This window comes from Myotis daubentonii, chromosome 14, assembly GCF_963259705.1.
Source record: "Myotis daubentonii chromosome 14, mMyoDau2.1, whole genome shotgun sequence".
NCBI lineage: Eukaryota > Metazoa > Chordata > Mammalia > Chiroptera > Vespertilionidae > Myotis > Myotis daubentonii.
Window position 1 is genome coordinate 26,280,922 of NC_081853.1, and position 18,192 is coordinate 26,299,113.

Genomic DNA, 18,192 nt, shown 5'->3' on the forward strand with positions numbered 1-18,192 from the left:
GAGCATCCAGACTTCAGTAACCCCGAGATGACAATGCCCAAGGCCAGTCTGTCTCTCTGGGATTACAGACCAGGGTGTGGCCTCACCACTTGGGGAGAAAATGGGTCTGTGCTCCTAGAAGAAAAGTAAGTGTGTCTGCCTGAGAACTCCTGTCAGCCCCCCACTGGGTCATCCACAATATACAAAGGGACACACCTTTTTCCCTCTGCACAGCACCCCATACTACCAGAAACAACAAGCAGGTGCCCCTTGAGCCTCACACAGGGTCAGGTTCTAAAGTCAGCTAATGAGGTAAGTTGTGTGCAGAGAAATTGCCCTGAAAAGGCCTTGACACTGTTCATAGTTCTGGGCATAAAATTCTACACATTAGAAATGTTCGATAGTTGTTCCATTTCCACCGATGATGTAGAAGGCTGCAAGAAAACAATGCCCCACCATAACAGTGAGAGAAAAAAAACACAGACAATCGACAAAATCGTAACTCTTCTTAGGCTTCCTGGAGAGCTGAGGTCACAAGGCAACCAAATGAATGAAATTCCAGAGACTGGCAAGCCCCTCCACGGAGATACTAACCATCCTGCCTTTGGGACACACAGGAGAGGAGAGGTGGTTGGCACACAATAGAAAGCAGCTAAAATGTTAGTGGTTTCTTAAAGGTCAAGTGTGGGCTGGTGGGGCAGTTCAGAATAACATGGAGGGCCAGGCATGAGAAACATCTACAAGCTCTTTTCCAGAAGTTTCCACCAGATGCTCACAGGAAGACTGGGGGAGCCAGGGGGCCAGGAAGAGCCGGCTCCCTGCCTTTGGTGGTAAAACAAATGCTGTCTGTCCCAAGAAGAGGGGGGCATAACTCCTTGGGTCCAGGATGGCACAACAGTACAAGGCAGGAACCTCCAAGACCTGCCGCAGGTACATGGCTGCCATACAGGGGAGGGGCAGGGATGCTGAGAGTTCGGCCCCCAGGCCCTGCTGAAGACTGAGGCTTGTCCTGAAGAGCCACGGTGTATGAGCCTAACACTGAGTAACAGGAAACAGTAGTCTACCTCAAGAAGGGGCCAGAGCATGGGAGAGGTCCCTTCTGTGCCACAGGAGCTGCTAAAAGCTGACAAGGCAGCAGGAATATAAGAAAAACTCTCTGGAACTTCAGGTAACAACAGTCCCCTTCTAGTGGAGCATGAAATCTGTGGGGTGCTGACGGTGACAATGGTGACAAAAAACCCAAACCCAATTCATTTACTGGACTGACCCAACTCCTACTGCCCCCATAACAGCATGACAAAATAATAATAATAATGATAATGATAATGATAATGATAATGATAATGATAATGATAATGATAATAGGCACACTCACTTCTGGGGGATAGATATTTCCCTCAGTCTCTACAGTTCTTCTACACATAATGTTTGGTATTCAACCAAACACTACAAAAAGCCAGAAAGAACCCCAATTAATACTCAAGAGATAAAGCATTCAATAAAATCATGAGAGGTGGCATTGATGTTGGAACATCAGACAAGGACTTCAGAGTAAGTATGAGTAATATGTTCAAGGAGCTAGTGGACAAGAAGGACAGCAAGCATGAACAGATGGAGAATTTCAGCAGAAATGGAAACTACACAATAGTCAAGTGGACATATTAAAAATGAAAATTATGGCGTCACATATGAAGAATTTCTTTGATGGGTTTAGCAACCAACTACATATATGAGGAAAATAAATTAATGAACTTGGAGTTAGGTAAGCAGAGATTAACCAAACTGAAACACAAAGAGAAAAAAAAAGTGCTGGAGGGGAATAAAAAAAAAGAGCAACCAAGAGAAATTTCCAAAAGTAATGAATGACCACCTGAAACATAATATTGTATGTCAACTGTAAGTGAAAGGTAAACTAATTTTAAAAAATGGTATGAGTGAATTACAACCAATCACTGATCTAGGAAGCACCCAAGCTCCTAAAATCACACATACTTAGACATCATAGTCAAACTTCTAAAAGTCAAATTTAAAGAGAAGATTTTGAAGGCTAGAATAAAGAAACACATTACATAAGAAAGAGAAATATCACCATTACAGCAGATTTCATATCAGAAACTATGCAGGCCATAGGACAATGGAGTGGCATTTTAGAAGTACTGAAAGAAAAAATGGTCCACGCAGATTTCTATACCCAGGAAAAAATGTCTTTCAAGAATTGGTAAACTGACCAATTAAGTAAATGGATGATGAATGATGGGAACTAGGTTTTTCATTTTTGTGTGGAAATTTACAGATAAGCAAGAGAACGATCCACTGATGCATTAACGATTAGAATTGGAGACATCAGTAAGAACTTCTGTTTAGCTTAATGTAGATGGTTATATGGAATTCTTTCCATTGAACCATGCAGTTCAAACCCATGTTGTTCAAGAGTCAATGTGCAGTTGGGAATCTGTGTATGCAGAAAGCCGATTGTAATTATACTCAGAACTTTAACTGCATGAGAGGTTGGTGCCCCTAACCCCCGTGTTGTTCAAGCGTCAACTGTACATACACATATATTTCTTTGCTCTGTCAGCTAAGATGACCTAAATAAAACAATATTCCGGTAGCAATGAGCATACCTAGTGCCCAGATCTTGGTTTCTAATACCATTAAAGAAACCAGGGTGCCTTGGAGAAATGGATGATTCTAAGACTAGGGCAGAAAATATAATAGATGATCCTGGAGTACCTTGTAGTGCCAGAAAGTAAGAAAGTGCTTTAAAAAAAAAGTACTCAAACACATATGCATGGGGGTACGTGAAAGGGGTACAGGAACCAACTGAAAGGGCTCCAAATAGCCAACACTGGAACAATTTGATAAGTAAAATAAATAAAGCAGTATGAGATTATAACCCAAAATATGAAGCAAATACCCATGAGTCCTAACTGCTATAAATGATTTATCTGCTTATAATGAAGACATTAACAAATGAAGGAGACGAGACAACTCTCTCATGCAGAAGAATCCCAAACAGTTTAGGTAGATACTCTACTCTGCCCTTAAGGAGAGGGAGCATAACTCTCATTCCTTAAATGTGGGCTGTTCATTGTGACTTTCTTCCAAAGAGTATGGACACGGTGGTGAGTATGTGTGTATAACTTTGCTGTGGAGAAACCTGACAAACACTACCTCAGCCAGGCGATCAATGTCAACATCAAGTCATAAATCATGTTGCTTAGCATGTACCCTTCATAGGGATTTGATGAAAGTGGTACTTTATTTCCATGTTTTATTCTCCCCCTCGCCCCCAAATCACAAACCCAGTCTAATCATGAGAAAAACAAATTCCAAAAGAGGGACATCCTACAATATACATGACTAGGAGTTCCCAAATTTGTCACGGTCATCAAAAGTAAGGAAAGTCAGCTCAGCCAGTTTGCTCAGTGATAGACCGTTGGCCTGTGGACTGAAGGGTCCCGGGTTCGATTCTGGTCAAGAAAATATGCCCGGTTGCAGGCTCGATCCCAGTTGGAGGTGTGCAGGAGGCAGCCAATCAATGATTGTCTTGCATTGTTGATGTTTCTATCGCTCTCTCCCTCTCCCTTCCTCTTAGAAATCAATAAAAATATATTTTTTTAAAAGTAAGGAAAGTCCGTGAAACTGTTAAGAGAAGACTAACGAGACAAGATGACTAAATAACCTGGATGGGAACTTGGAACAAGACATTAGGCAAAAACTAAGGAAATCTGAATGAACTATGGTCCTTAGTTAATAATATGTTATCAATATTAGTTCTTTAATATAACAAATGTACCATATTAATATATTAATAATAGAGAAATTGTGTGTGGAATACATGGGAACTCTATGTACTATCTTCTCAAATTTTCTGCTAAATTTAAATTTTTTCTAAAAAATAAAGACTATTCATAAAGTAGAATGGTGTATCCAGGCACTGGGGGGAGGGGAGGGGAAATGGGATGTTAGTGCTTAATATGTATGGAGTTTTACTTGGAGAAGGGGGAAAACGTTCTGGAGATGGATGGTGATGATGGCTGCACAATGATGTGAATGTTCTTAATGCCATTGAACTATGTGGTTAAAAATTGTTAGGCAAAATTTTTGTTATGTATACAGGGTGTCCCAAAAAATGTATACACACTTTAACAGCTGACAGCTCAATTTTGAAAATGAAATGTATTTTAATAAACACTGCCTTTATAATTATTCAGTGTGTGTGTATACATTTTTTGGAACACCCTATATTTTACCTCAATAAAAGATTTGTAAAAAATGAAGTATATTTAAAAAATGAAGGTGAGCTCTGGCAGGCATGACATGGAGGTTAGAACGTCAGCTTACACATCAAAGAGTCACCGGTTTGATTCCCAGTCGAGATCATGTAGCTGGGTTTCAGGGTAGATCCTCAGCCCAAGTCAGGGTGTATGTGGGAGGCAACCAATTGATGTGTCTCTCTCACATGAATTTCTCTCTCTCTCTCTCTCTCTCTCTCTCTCTCTCTCTATATATATATATATATATATATATATGTGTGTGTGTGTGTGTGTGTGTGTGTGTGTGTGTGTGTGTGTGTATATATAAAATTTACCTACCTATTTATCTCTACCCTTTCCTCCCTCCCTTCCACTTTTTCTAAAAATCAATGGAAAAAATATCCTCAGGTGAGGATTTAAAAAAAGGTGAAAATGGTAGAGTCCATACTTGTACATGTCTCCTCACTCTCTTCTGGAGGGAGATATTTTACTTCTATGCTGTGGAGAAGAGGCAATCAATGGGCAATTTGATTTCAAGTCTCAAAAGCCTGACCTTGTTGGCCAGATATCTGAGTTTTCTTCTAGGAAACCTCCTGAGGCTTGGTCTGAGTAACTGCAGCTCGAGGCCAGGTGCATTCATCCTCTGGTCAAACCTCTGATCAGTCCTGAAGGAGCCGTCATTGCTGTAAATGCTGTCTAACGCTGGAGTTGGGCATTCGTGCCAAACCCAAGCCCCATGCATACACTGAATGACACACCTCATGGCTGAGGTAATAAAAAAGAAAGACCCAAATGTAGAAATCAGAAAAAAATGTTCCCTATGTGAGCTTATGTGTATCACGTGAGGAGCATGTTGGCATACAAATGCGTGTTCATACAAGAGCATGTGTGAGGTTGAGGTTGTGATGTGCACAAGGAAGTCTGGCCTGGTGGGTTAAGGCAGGTTTGAGTTCAATGACAGTTTTAAAAAAAAACAGTGCTGGAACAATTAGATACTTACATGTAAAAGCATGAATTTTACCCAAATCTCATACCATCTATAGATATAAAAGCCTAAGCGACCATTCGACCGGTAGCTGTGACGCGCACTGATCACCAGGGGGCAGACGCTCAACGCACAGGCATGGAAACATGGAACAGACTGATGAATCTCAGTGGGAAGGGGGAAGGGCGGGAAGAGATTAACCAAAGATCTTATATGCGTACTAGAGACCAGTGCACGTGCACTGGTGGGGTCTCTCGGCCTGGCCTGCACCCTCTCGCAATTTGGGACCCCTTGGGGGGATGTCAGAGCTCCAGTTTCGGCCTGATCCCTGCAGGACAGGCTGAGAGACCCCACCAGTGCACAAATCCATGCACCAGGCCTCTAGTACATATATATAAACTTAAAATGGATTAAGAGACCTAAATGTAAAATTTAAAACTAGAAAACTTCTAAAATATAAAAACCAGAATAGAAAAACTTTGTAACCTTGAGTGAGGCAAAGATTTCTTAGATATAACATTAAAATCATGATCCATAAAAGAAATTAAAATAATAAAGTGGGCTTTTATCAAAATTAAGAACTTCTGGTCTTCCAGAGACTCTACTAAGAGAATGAAAAGACATGACACAGGTTGGGAGAAAATATCTGTATATCAAATATCCAATAAAGGAGTGAAAGAAGGCAGACAAAAAAAGTACATGTTGAATAATTCTATTTTATAAAATTCTGGAAAATGAAAACTAATCTATAATGACAGAGAGCAAACCAGTGGTTGCCTGGGGGTTGGGGATAAGGATGATACAGGGGTACAAAGAAACTTTTTGGGGCCATGGATATGTTCAGCATTGTAATTATGGAGATGGTTTCCCAGGTACACACAAACATCAAGTCTTATTTAATTGTACACTTTAAACATATGCTACGTATAGTACATAAATTGTACTCCAAGTAGACGTGGACATGGAGGAGGGAGTCCTGGACCTGTACCCCACAGAAGGAGCCTCGAGGCTGGACTTACCCCTTGTTCCATGCTCTCGTTGGCGTGGTCTGTGACTTTGGAGATGAGGGTCAGCGCGCCTGAGGAGGGAAGCAGAGCAGACAGCTGGGCCTTCTGGGGAGGGCCAGTCTAATTGCCACCATCCTCGCCGCTTGCCTGTCTTCTCCCCTCCCATTCCACCTCCTGAGATCACTGCATTTTCAGGGCCTTGTAAGTGGGTGGCACTAATTTTTCCCATGTCTGGATGAGGTCACAGGCCCAACCCTAGCTGTGCCACGTAACAATATTTGACCACTTGGCAGGTCACATGGACAGCCACACAGAATAGGGAGGAAACGGACACGGTGAGTGTTTTAGATGTGGCACTGCCTCCTCTCATAAACAAGTCTGTTAGCCCCTTTCTCCTCCTGACTGGACCAGAGCCCATCCTGGGGAGTCCCATGTTGAGGCAAAGAGGGGGTCACGTTAGAAGCCCTAGAAGCCTCGTGTCACTGCACCCCCAGCTGGGGGGAAGGGGACTATGTCCTGGGCCTAGAACTGATGTAGAGTCCAGAGTTGGGGCAAAACAGGACTGTGTCCCCCACTCTGGGTTCATGCTGGACTTACCTTGTGTGTTATCATACTCAGCGGAGTCCGGGGAAAGGTTGTTTAAATAGTCTGCAGGCAGAACAAGAGCCGGGAGTCAGTTTGCCCTGGTGAGCCAGCCCCTCCTGTCCACAGCAGGAGCCCCTCTCTCTCCAGAGGTGGAAGAAACGTTTCCGAGGAATGGGGCGTCTACCCTGTCACCCCTGTTAGCCCCATCACACCACGATACCACCACAAAACCAGGCCTCCAGGACTGCCACCAGCACCACTGCCACCACGACTAGTCGTTCTCTCATGAGCGACTGCTGTGTGCCTGACTTTGTGCTGTGCCTTCAGGGTACAGACACAAGCAAGGTGAGAGCCTGCCTCTAGGAAGCACATGTCTGGGGGAGACAGACGTGACTGTCAACACAGTAGAGGGTGATGTTTGAACACATTCTTATTCACAAACCTCAACACAGGCTGGCCTGGCTCCAGCTGCCTCTCTAAGTCACTCATTCATTCTGGCAGTGCTGGCTTTTTGCTGTTTCTTGAACATGACAAGCTCCTCCTTATCCCAGGGCCTTTGCACTCAATAGTCCCTCTACCTCGTACTTTCTTCTTCCAGATCTTCATAGGGCTCATGTCCTCACTTTGCTGAGATCTCTGAAATGCTACCTCCCCAAAGTGGTCTAGAGCAGTGGTCGGCAAAGTGCTGCTCGGCAAACCACGGCTCGCGAGCCACATGCGGTTCTTTGGCCCCTTGAGTGTGGCTCTTCCACAAAATACCGACCTCTGCGCATGGCCCATGAAGTTTCAATCGCACTGTACGTGCGCGCTCACACTTGGTATTTTGTGGAAGAGCCACACTGAAGGGGCCAAAGAGCCACATGTGGCTCGCGAGCCGCGGTTTGCCGACCGCGGGTCTAGAGGATAAGCTCCACAGTGTTATGAAGTTTGGCTGCTTAATTCACTGCTATATCTCTAGCATTCAGCACAGGGCCTGGGACACAGTGGATGCCCAATAAATATTTGTTGAATTAGATGAATGAATTCTGTCTCCTGGCTCTCATGTATTTTTCTTACAGCCTTGGTCACTACTTTGATGTACAAGCATATTGCTAGGTGTGAGTCTATCTCACCCACTGGAATGTCGGTTCCCCAGGCGAGGGGTCTTTGTCCACTTAAGAGGCAATTGAGTAAATGAGTCTGGAGCTCTGGACAGAGGTGTGTGTGTTTCTGGCAGGTGGAGGAAGGGAAAGAGGATGACATTTCCTGGGAAGAATTTGTAGAGAGGGAAAGAAAGAGGACCTCGGACTGACTTCCAAGAGACACAAACATTTATGGGATAGTGGAGGAAGAAAGGTTGTTATCAGAGATGATGGAGCAGTCAGAACGAGGCAGGGGAGAGAGTATGTCACAGGTCCCAGGATGGATGGGCTGGAGAAGCAGGAGGTGGTCAGTGACAAAGCCACGGAGAGAGCCAGAAGGTCCCAGGTGGGAAATGCCACTGATTCAGCCACAAGGAGGACTTGGGTGATAAGAACTGCTTTAGGAAACCAGCCACCCACTAAGACAGGGAGGAAATGAAGAATGCGGGAAAGTGTGAGTGTGTGTTTAGGATGGGGGAGGTTGGAGGAAGACACAAGAGGTGGCCCCTGAAGAGCGGCTCCCAAGGTGACAGCACAGGGTCCAAAGCTCAGCTGGAGAGAAGGTGGTGGCTGGGTCTGGTCCCTCTGGAGAGGCAGGGAGCAGGAACTGAGAGAAGTCCTCCCCCACCCCTTCCTACCAGGGTGGGAGGAAAGGTTACCATCACACATCTTGCCATCATCACCCCACCCCTCCTCAGGGGCCTTCCCTCCCCACAGTCTCAGTGCACCTTGACCTCCCATGGGGCCCACCTGTGAGGAGCACTTGGTACTGGAAGAGGCGCTGAACGACCCGCAGCAGCCTGTGCTTCACGTTCTGGCCGCCTCCTTGCTGACCCTGCTGTTCCCAAGAGACGGGTAGGACAAAATTTCATCAGGGACCCTGGCCTTCAGGAACTAGGCTCCTGAATCCCACCTGCACTGTCCTAGCCACACCTCTTCCTGGCCAATCTGAGCTTCTACCATCTCTAAACCAGTTCCCCCTCCTCCAGGAAGGCCTCCCAGATGAGCACCACCCCACTGCGACAGTTCATTCCTTAGGCTCGCACTCTGTGCTACACTCAGTCATATGCCTCTTGCAGTCCCAGCTGTGCATCTAGTGTTAGTAATAGAAAAAAGCACTGCATTTTCTGCCCAATAACTGGATCCCCAGTCACTCAAATGGCTGGTGCTCCACCTTACTTTGTGCTTTTCTACTGGGACCGAAGAAAGGCCACTTAAACCCTTGCTGTGGCTGTGGCTCACTAAGTTGTCATTGATGGTCCAACAGGGGATCTTCTGGGTTCTTCCTCTTGCTGGGTCACCCTCTCCACCCCTCTGTCCCCCAGCTGCAGACTGATCTAGAAGCCCCACTGATTTGCTTTTAGCCATACCCTCCCAGCTCCACCCCTGTATCCTTACAGCAGGTTCTCAGAGGACCAAGGGACCCACCTCAAATTCACGGACAGCAGCTGCCAGCCGGGGAGAATGGAGGCAGTTCTCAGCGAGCAGACTTAGATACCTGTCAAACTGCAGGATGTGAGCGGCGTGGTGGTCAAACTCCTGTTCCCGAGCCAGGAAGACATCGGCCACCTTCTGTTGGCCCTCCCTGCAGCCAGGAGGGGGACAGGACAGCGAGAACTCAGCCTTGTGACCAGCACAGTGCTGGACGTGAGAGCTGGAGTCACACCCCAGGTGAGGACCCCAGCTTGACCCTCCCACACTTGTTTTACTTTGGGCAAATGATCACACACCTTTGTGTCTCGACTTCCACATCTGTCAAATGAAGACACCATTTCACGTGGTGGGGTTCTTAACCCCCCAACCCCCTAGAGCAACAGAGGTCGGGGCGGGAGTCCGGGGACTGCTCACCAGTGCAGCAGCCTCTCTCCCAGCTCCTCCAGGATCCCCTGATGAAGGTTGAGGATGGCTGGGAGTTCGCTCAGGCCACGCCTCAGCTCCTCCCTGGCCAATGTGTCCTTGCCCTCTTGGTCCATTTCATCCAAGGCCCTCACAACAGCTCCATGGAAATCCTGAAACCCCAAAGGCCTGTTACCCACGGGTTGATGGGACTGAGCCCGTCCTCCCTGGCAGTTCCCTTGCGGCTTTGGAGCCCTGGCCTACACAGACAGCTGGGACCTTAAATCAGTGTCTCAGACCCCAGCATCCTCACCTGTAAAACAGGGCTGACAACACACCTGTGACCACAGGTAACTGATGCCTAATGAGCACCCAACGCGACTCCCAGCACAGAGTAGGGCAGCGGTTCTCAACCTGTGGGTCGCGACCCCTTTGGCGGCCGAACGACCCTTTCACAGGGGTCACCTAAGACCATCCTGCATATCAGATATTTACATTACGATTCATAACAGTAGCAACATTACAGTTATGAAGTAGCAACAAAAATAATTTTATGGTTGGGTCACAACATGAGGAAGTGTATTTAAAGGGCCAGAAGGTTGAGAACCACTGGAGTAGGGCTTAAAGCAGGTTCATTCCACCCCCTCCCTTGTGGGAACTTGGGTGCATGCTCTTCTTTTACAAGGTGCGTGAGAAGTTGGGTAATTCCTTCTCTGAAGAAAGATAAAGCTTTTCTTAACAATGAGCCATCTTTGAAGAGATTCATGCACTCTGTCATTTCACAACAAAGTCTTAAGAAGTCACAGGCATCCACTCCATGGCATATCAAGCAGTCACTAAAAATGATGCAGATGGTGACTATGTGAAATATTCATGTCCTGGTGCTAAGAAATCAAGAAGGGATACAAAGTTGTCTTCTCACCCGAACACAGTTGTGTAAAAAAATGAACAAAGGAAAAAGCTAAAAGGAAATGGAGTGAAATGAAAACAGTGGCTGTTATCAGAAGTATGGAATTAGGAATAATTTTTTCCTTGTCTCTGTTTTCTAAAATTTCTGTATCACGATTAATTACTTTAAATAGCAAACTAAATTTAATAAACATTCAAATGATAAAGAATGCAAAACTTTCTCACAACAAAAATACTTTATCTTTAACTACAACTGCTTTTGCATGAGGCTCAGGTCTGTAGCTTTAAATACAGGAGATATCCTGAAATGAACTTGAATTATGGAGCAATACATATTGGGAAAACCTCAGTATTAGGGTCATGTGGTCCAGCCTAAATCAGGAAGGTCAAATCTCTTTTACAACATTCAGGTCACTCTGCCTTTTTTGACTGCCTCCCTGACAGGGAACGCATTACTGAGCAAGACAGTAAATTCCATTGCTGAACAGTCTTTATTGCTAGAAAGGTCTCTATGTAGAGATGTAAAAGGGGAAAGTGCCTGAGAGGATGGGCAGCCTTTCCTCCAAGAAGTCTTCCTTGTCTTCTCCCACACAGAAAAGGAGTGCAGGAGAGAGAGAGATCTAGTGGTGACAGGAGAAGGCTAGGAGAAAGGGCAGAAGGTGGGGTTGGAGCAGAGAGAGGGAAAGGTGGAAAGAGATAAAGAAAAAATGAGAAATGAAAGAGCAAGAGCAGGAGACTGGGGGGGGGGGGGACTGACAGGGAGTGAGCCAGGGAACATGAAAGGCAGGAGATCCATGCCCCCCCATCGTCTATAAAGAGGCTGTCTGTGCTGTCGTACAGGATAGCAGATGTGGAGGTTACAAAGGTCTCACTTCCTGAACACCTCATCCTGTCCTGCGCTGACCTCCTGCTGCGGCAACCTGCTCTGCCAGGAATCGAGGGAGGACGAGGGGAGGGCGGCCCACCCTAGCCTGTAGTCCCAAGGAGGGAGGATGAGCTGGTCCCTGCTGAGCTGGCCCTCACCAGCCCCAGACTGGTAAAACTCGAAGGTCTTGGGGAACCTCTGGCCCATCACGAAGGTCAGAAACTCTTGGGGCTGAGTCTGTCACTAATGGATAGATTCTCTGGGCGGAAGGCATGTGTGTCCTTCAGTGGAAGCCACATGCTTGAACTATAATTAGAAATAAATCTCATTGTATCTGAGCAACCATAGCCCTTCCTGAAAGCACGTTTCAGAAGGCAGAGAAAGTGTGAGTTTCAAGAGGGCTGCTAGGTAGGGAGGTGGTGTTTAGTTCTTATTTCTGGCCACAGATGGCTCTAGGACACGGGATCATTCTGAATCTGCAGGGGAGGTTTCTCTGTTGACCTGGGAGCAAGAGGGCCCTCCCATTCTTTCCTTGTGAGTCTCCATGTATAGGATCCAGCCTCCAGCCCAGCAGAGTCTTCTCAGCCCTGGCATCCCCGAGAAAGAAAGAAAACATCCTGATGAGGACAATAACCCCTCTCGCTTGGGCAGCTGACTGACAGAGGACTTTCGACATATTCTCTCATTGGCCGGGTTCAAGCCTAACTATAGCACAAGAGCAGTTGAATGACTGTGGGCAAACTGTAACCTATCTGAGCCTCCGTTTCCTCAGCTATAACATGGGGATAACCGTATAGCATGAGGTGCTGGGAGTGCATCCTGATGTTTAAAACTGTAAAGTGCTGTCCTTGAGGCAGTTATGATTATATTGTAGACATGACATTTTCAGAGCAGGACCATGTCTGTTTTGTTTCCTGCTATGTTTCTCAGGTCCAGCAGAGTATGTGACAGAGAAGGAGCGATTCAATGCTTGCTAATTGATGGATTGCCGGACCCTTATTTAACAGAAAAGGAGAATGAGTCGTGGGGAAGCCAAGATTAGAATCCAGTCATCCCAATGCCCAGGCCCTGAGCACCACAGAAAGGGGGTGGGCAGGAAGCGGGAGAGAAGGACAAGCAAAGACAGGACTGACGGTTGCATTTGCATCATACTCCAGGGAGTTTCAATATTAACTACTCTGCAAGCTGGTTTCTTGTCTGTAATTAATTCTCACTAAATTGACTCAGTCCCAATGGGCAGGATGGCCATCATCAACGTGACTCATTTAAAAAACTGGAGCATAATCAGAATCGCCACATACATCCGTTCTTAAAACTCATGCATCAGCTGGAAGCGCTGAGTGCCAGCCACACCATCCATCACTCCCTGAGAGTTTCTGCTCCCTCAGTAGTTCTGACCCACCATCACACCTGGGGGTCCTGGCATCCATCTCCCAGGCAGGAAGGTGGTGGAAAATCCCCGGCCCTCATCCCCTCACTCATTCAACAAATATACTGAATGCCTGCTCTGCATCAAGCCTTGGGAGAGAGTGGGGGCAGGAGAGATGCAGTTCTGCCCTCAAAGAGTTTGTAATCTGGAGGGAAAGAAATGAGTAAAGAGGTCATTTCAACGCAGGGGTGTATGTGCTGGGTGTATGTGCTGTGGCGGGGAAAAGCAACGGGCCATGGCAGTCCCTATGAGGCAGACCTGGCTTAGCTCTGGGAAGGCCTGCCAGGGAGGTAACACCCACACTGGGACAAGAGGGGGGGGGGTGTTCCAGGTAGAGGGGGCAGCAACGCGCAAAGGCCCTGAAGTGGAGGAGGAACTGAGGAGTTGAGTGCAGTTTGGGTGCAGTGTGTGGGGGTATGTGCACCCTTGAAAGAAGTGCACAGAACATGCTGATGCTGGAGGGTCAGGCAGGGGTCCCATCCTACATGGCCCTGAAAACTTTTCAAGGGACTTGTCTTTCATCCTAGCGTGATGGGGAACTACTGAACAGAGCTAAGCAGGGAGAAATGTGATCAAACGCTTAGAAAGTTCACTCTGTTGGGAGAAACTGGGGGTGGCCAGAATGGGAGCGAGACCAGTGAGGCGGCCATTCTAGGAGAGCAGGAGAGAGTTCAAGACTCGAAACTGGACCAGAGTCTGGCTAAGGGGACAGAGAGAGTGGAGGGACTAGAGACAATAAGGAGGAAGACCTGACTGGCCCCAATGGCTGCAGGGTTCAATCCAAACCCCTCTGAACCTGAGGCCTTCCTGAACCAGTCCACCCTCTCACCATACTTGCTTCCCCAGCTCTTTGTGGAGTCCCTGCTGCAACCTTCTAGGGCTTCAGAAAACAAATGAATCCTCTACCTAGATATACCCCTACGGGTGACCCTGGGCAAGTCCCTTCATCTCCATGAACCTCAATTTCCCCCTTTGTGAAATGGGAGTACGAATACCTTCCTCACAGGGTTTGTGCAGACTGCCTTCTGTCGTGTTTTAGGAACACTTCCTTCTGTGCCTTCCTTCTCCTTAGGCTGGGTAGTACTTATCTCTGTATCCCTAGAACCCAGCCCAAGGAAGGTGCTCAACAAATAACAACAGCTGACATTTACTGAGGACACATGCCATGGAGCCACTGCATGCTCAACGTTGTACATTCCTTTTCTCATTTCATCCTCACAAGAAGCCTATCGCTTTGGCGTTATTATTATTTCCATTTTACCAGTAAGGGAATTATGTCCAGAGAAATTAAGCAACTTATCCAACGCCACCAAGATGGCAAGATTGAGCCCAAATCAGCCTGATTCCAAAACCCTAGCTCTTCCCATTGCCCCACGCCAAGTCTTCCTTCTATTGGTGGCTCAGACAGGGCTCTCAGAAACAATGGGCTTGCTTGCAGTAGAAGAGGGGAGCTCACATTCAGGGGCCTTGTCCCCTGAATACGTTCCCCTTCTCCAAACCCACTATTGAGTTTTCTGGGTGTCACAGCATCCCTGTCCTCTGGGCTGAACAGTTAGTGGGTAGACACAATGTCCTTGGAGGTGGTTAAACTACTGATGTCACTGCCAAAAGTCAAGTGGATTCACTGGGATCCCATTTGGCCAAACACACACCAACCTCAACCAGGGCCCCCCATGTCACAAATGCCTTGGCAAGCCCTGAGCTGCACAGGGGACACAACTTCACTTGGCCGGGTCAACCACTGAAGGGTACTTTGAAACCCTGAAAACAATTCTCTGTGGGCATGCACAGACATCTTAAAATGTAAAAGGTGTTGCTTAGTGGTTAGGGTGTCAGCCCATACACCGAGGGGTTGTGGGTTCGATTCCCAGTGGGGGGCATGTGCCTGGGTTGCAGGTTTGATCCCTGGCCTGGGTCAGTGAGCGTGGAGGTGGCTGGTCAATGTGTCTCTTTCACATTGATGAATCTCTCTCTCTCTCTCTCTCTCTCTCTCTCTCTCTCTCTCTCTCTTTCTCCTCTCTCCCTCCCTCCCTTCCACTCTCTTTAGAAAGCACTGAAAAAAGTATTGATGAAAAAAATGTCTACAAATAGTACTAACTATACAAAAAATATATAATTTGGACTTCATGTTAAAAGATGAATATGGAAAAGGGGAATTTGATTGTTCAATGTACTACTCCTACTCTTGTTACTTTTCTGTAAAATTGAAATTATTTTTAAATAAAAGGTTAAAATCATTTTAAAAGTGGTAAGATGAAAAAAAAATGCTTAGGAATAAATTTATTAAAGAAGCATAGAACCTGTACTCTGAAAACAACAAAACACTGTTGAAAGAAATTAAAGACCTAAGTAAACAGGAAGATGTCCCATGTTCACAACTTAATATTGTTAAGAGGTCAACACTCTCCAGCTTGATATACAGACTCGTCTCAACCTCTATCAAAATCCCAAATGCCTTTTTAACAGAAATTAACAAGTTGATCCTAAATTCATATGGGCGTGCAAGAGACCCAGAAGAGCCAAAACAAGTTTGACAAAGAACAAAGTTGGAGTGCTCACACTTCCTGATTTCAAAGCTTGCTGTAAGGCTACAGGAATCAAGACTGTGTGGTCTTGGCATGAGGACAGACATATAGATCAATGGAATAGAATTAAGAATCCAGAAATAAACCTTCACATTATGATCAAGTGATTATCAACAAGGATGACAAAAAGCATTGCAATGGGGAAAAAATCGTCTTTTTAACAAATTGTGCTGAGCTATTTGGATATTCACATGCAAAATAATCAACTTGGACTCCTTCTTTACATCATATACAAAAATTAACTCAAAATCAAAGACTTAAATGGAAGAGCTTAAACTCCCTCTCCCAGGGGTGCTGGGTGCTTGGTCTTCTTAGAAGAAAATATGGGAGTAAATGTTGGTGATTTGGGGCTAAGCAAAGCTTTCTTAGATGTGACAACAAAGCACAAGCAACAAAAGAAAAATAGAGAAATTAGGCTTCAGAGAAATTAGAAATTAAAAACTTTTGTGGTTCAAAAGACACCATCAAGAGAGTGAAAAGACAACCTAAAGGATGGGAGGAAATATTTGCAAATCATATATCCGACAAGGGACTTCTATACAGAATTATAATAAGAAGACGACCCATTAAACATGGGCAAAGGATTTGAAGGGACATTTCTCCAAAGAAAGTATACAAATGACCAAGAAGCACATGAAAAGATGCCCAACAACATTAGTCATTAGGAACATTTAAAAATTAAAACCACATGCCGAAACCAGTTTGGCTCAGTGGATGGAGCGTCGGCCTGCGGACTGAAAGGTCCCAGGTTCGATTCCGGTCAAGGGCATGTACCTTGGTTGCGGGCACATCCCCAGTGGGGAGTATGCAGGAGGCAGCTGGTCGATGTTTCTCTCTCATCGATGTTTCTGACTCTCTATCCCTCTCCCTTCCTCTCTGTAAAAAAATCAATAAAATATATTGAAAAAAAAATTAAAAACACAATGAGATACCACTAAAAAAGACATACATATAAAAACAAGCACTGAAAGGAAGTGGAGAAAATGGGACCCTCACATTACGATGGTGGGAATGTAAAATGGTGCAGCCACTTGGAAAACAGTCTGGCAGTTCCTCAAAAGGTTAAAAAGTTACCATGTGATCCAGCAATTGCTCTCCTAGATATGTACCCAAGGGAATGATAAGCATATATTCATGTAAGAATTTGTACATATATGTTCATAGCAGCATTCTCAAAATAATAAAAAAGTGGAAAGAACCCAAATGTCTATCCAGTGATGAACAGATAAACAAAATGTGGTCTAGCCACACAATGGAATATTACTTAGCCTGAAAAGGAATGGAGTACTGTTAGATGCTACATATGACATAGATGAACCTTAAAAACATTATGCTAGGTAAAAGAAGCCAAAGACACAAGACCACAAATTACATAATTCCATTTATATGAAATATCCAGAATAGGCCAATCTAATAGAGACAGAACAAGACTGGTGGATGCACAGGGCTTGGAGTGGGTGGGGGGAAGGAGAGTGCTACCTCAGGTGGATGGGGATTCTTTTGGGGGTGATGAGAATGATTGTGGTGATAATTGCACAACTCTGAACATACTAAAAACCATTGAATTTTATACTTTAAATGGCTGAATTGGATGGTATGAAATTTATATATCAATTAAGCTGTTAAAAAATTGAATAGGGAAGGCACAGACTGGGAGAAGATTCACAATACACCTGTCTGAAAATGAGCTTGTGTCCAGGATATGCAAAGAACTCCTACAAATCAATAAGAAAAATACAGACAACCCAATTAAAAAAGAAGCAAAAGACACTTTTCAAATAAGGATTTCCAAATGGTTAATAAACAGAAGGAAAAATATTCAATTTCATTAATCTTCAGGGAAATGACAGTTAAAACCAAAGTGAGAAACCACTTCACAATCACCAGAATGGCCGTGAGTAAAAAGACTGACAATACCAATAAGCTGGTAAGCCTGAGGAATAAATGTATTCCCACACCTCAGTGTGGGAGTATATAGTTCTTCAACCTCTTTGTAAACTTATTTGGCAGTTTATAATAAAGCCAAATCTATGGCCTATCAATTCCACTCCAAGGTAAAATACTGGGGAGAAATGAGTGCATATGTTCCTTAAAAGATATAACAGCTTTATACAGGCATACCTGTGCTTCGCTTTAATACACTTTTATAGATTTTTTTTTTTTTTGCAAATGGAAGGCAAAACCCTCCACCAGCAAAGATTATAACTCACTTTTATTGCAATAGTGAGGAACTGAACCTGCAATATCTCTGAGATCTGCCTGTAATAGCCCAGACTAGAAACAACCCAAATAAATAATCATTAACAGAAGGATAGATATACCAACTATGGTATATCCATACAAAAGAAAATATATATATATATGAAAACGTGGATGAATCTTGCACATTAAGTTAAGCTAAAGACACCAGACACAAAACACAAAAGAATACATAATTCATGATTCCATTCATATGAGTTTCAAGAACAGGCTAACCCAATGGAATGTGAAGGCAGGCAAAATCGTGGCAACCTCTGGGGAGTGACTGACTGAGGAGGGGCATGAGAGGCATCTTCTGCATGATGGAAATGTTCTACATCAGGGTGGTGGCTACAAATGCACACAGTTGTTAAAAACTGGAGCCCTCTCGTTA

The 18,192-nt window shown here is 45.0% G+C and overlaps 1 protein-coding gene across 6 annotated transcripts in view; it reads right to left on the bottom strand.

Annotated features, from left to right (window-relative positions):
• FGD5 (FYVE, RhoGEF and PH domain containing 5) overlaps positions 1–18,192 on the bottom strand; it is a 115,905-nt gene that overhangs the window by 22,897 nt on the left and 74,816 nt on the right. For 5 of the 6 annotated variants that reach the window (XM_059663681.1, XM_059663678.1, XM_059663676.1 and 2 more), the window contains exons 6-10: positions 9,785–9,945; positions 9,365–9,521; positions 8,687–8,774; positions 6,828–6,878; positions 6,243–6,301 (exon numbers count right to left, since the gene is read on the bottom strand). In XM_059663681.1, the coding sequence (XP_059519664.1) occupies positions 6,243–6,301; positions 6,828–6,878; positions 8,687–8,774; positions 9,365–9,521; positions 9,785–9,945 (516 nt within the window). The remainder of the gene's footprint in view (positions 1–6,242; positions 6,302–6,827; positions 6,879–8,686; positions 8,775–9,364; positions 9,522–9,784; positions 9,946–18,192) is intronic. The other variant, XM_059663677.1, reaches the window with a different exon arrangement.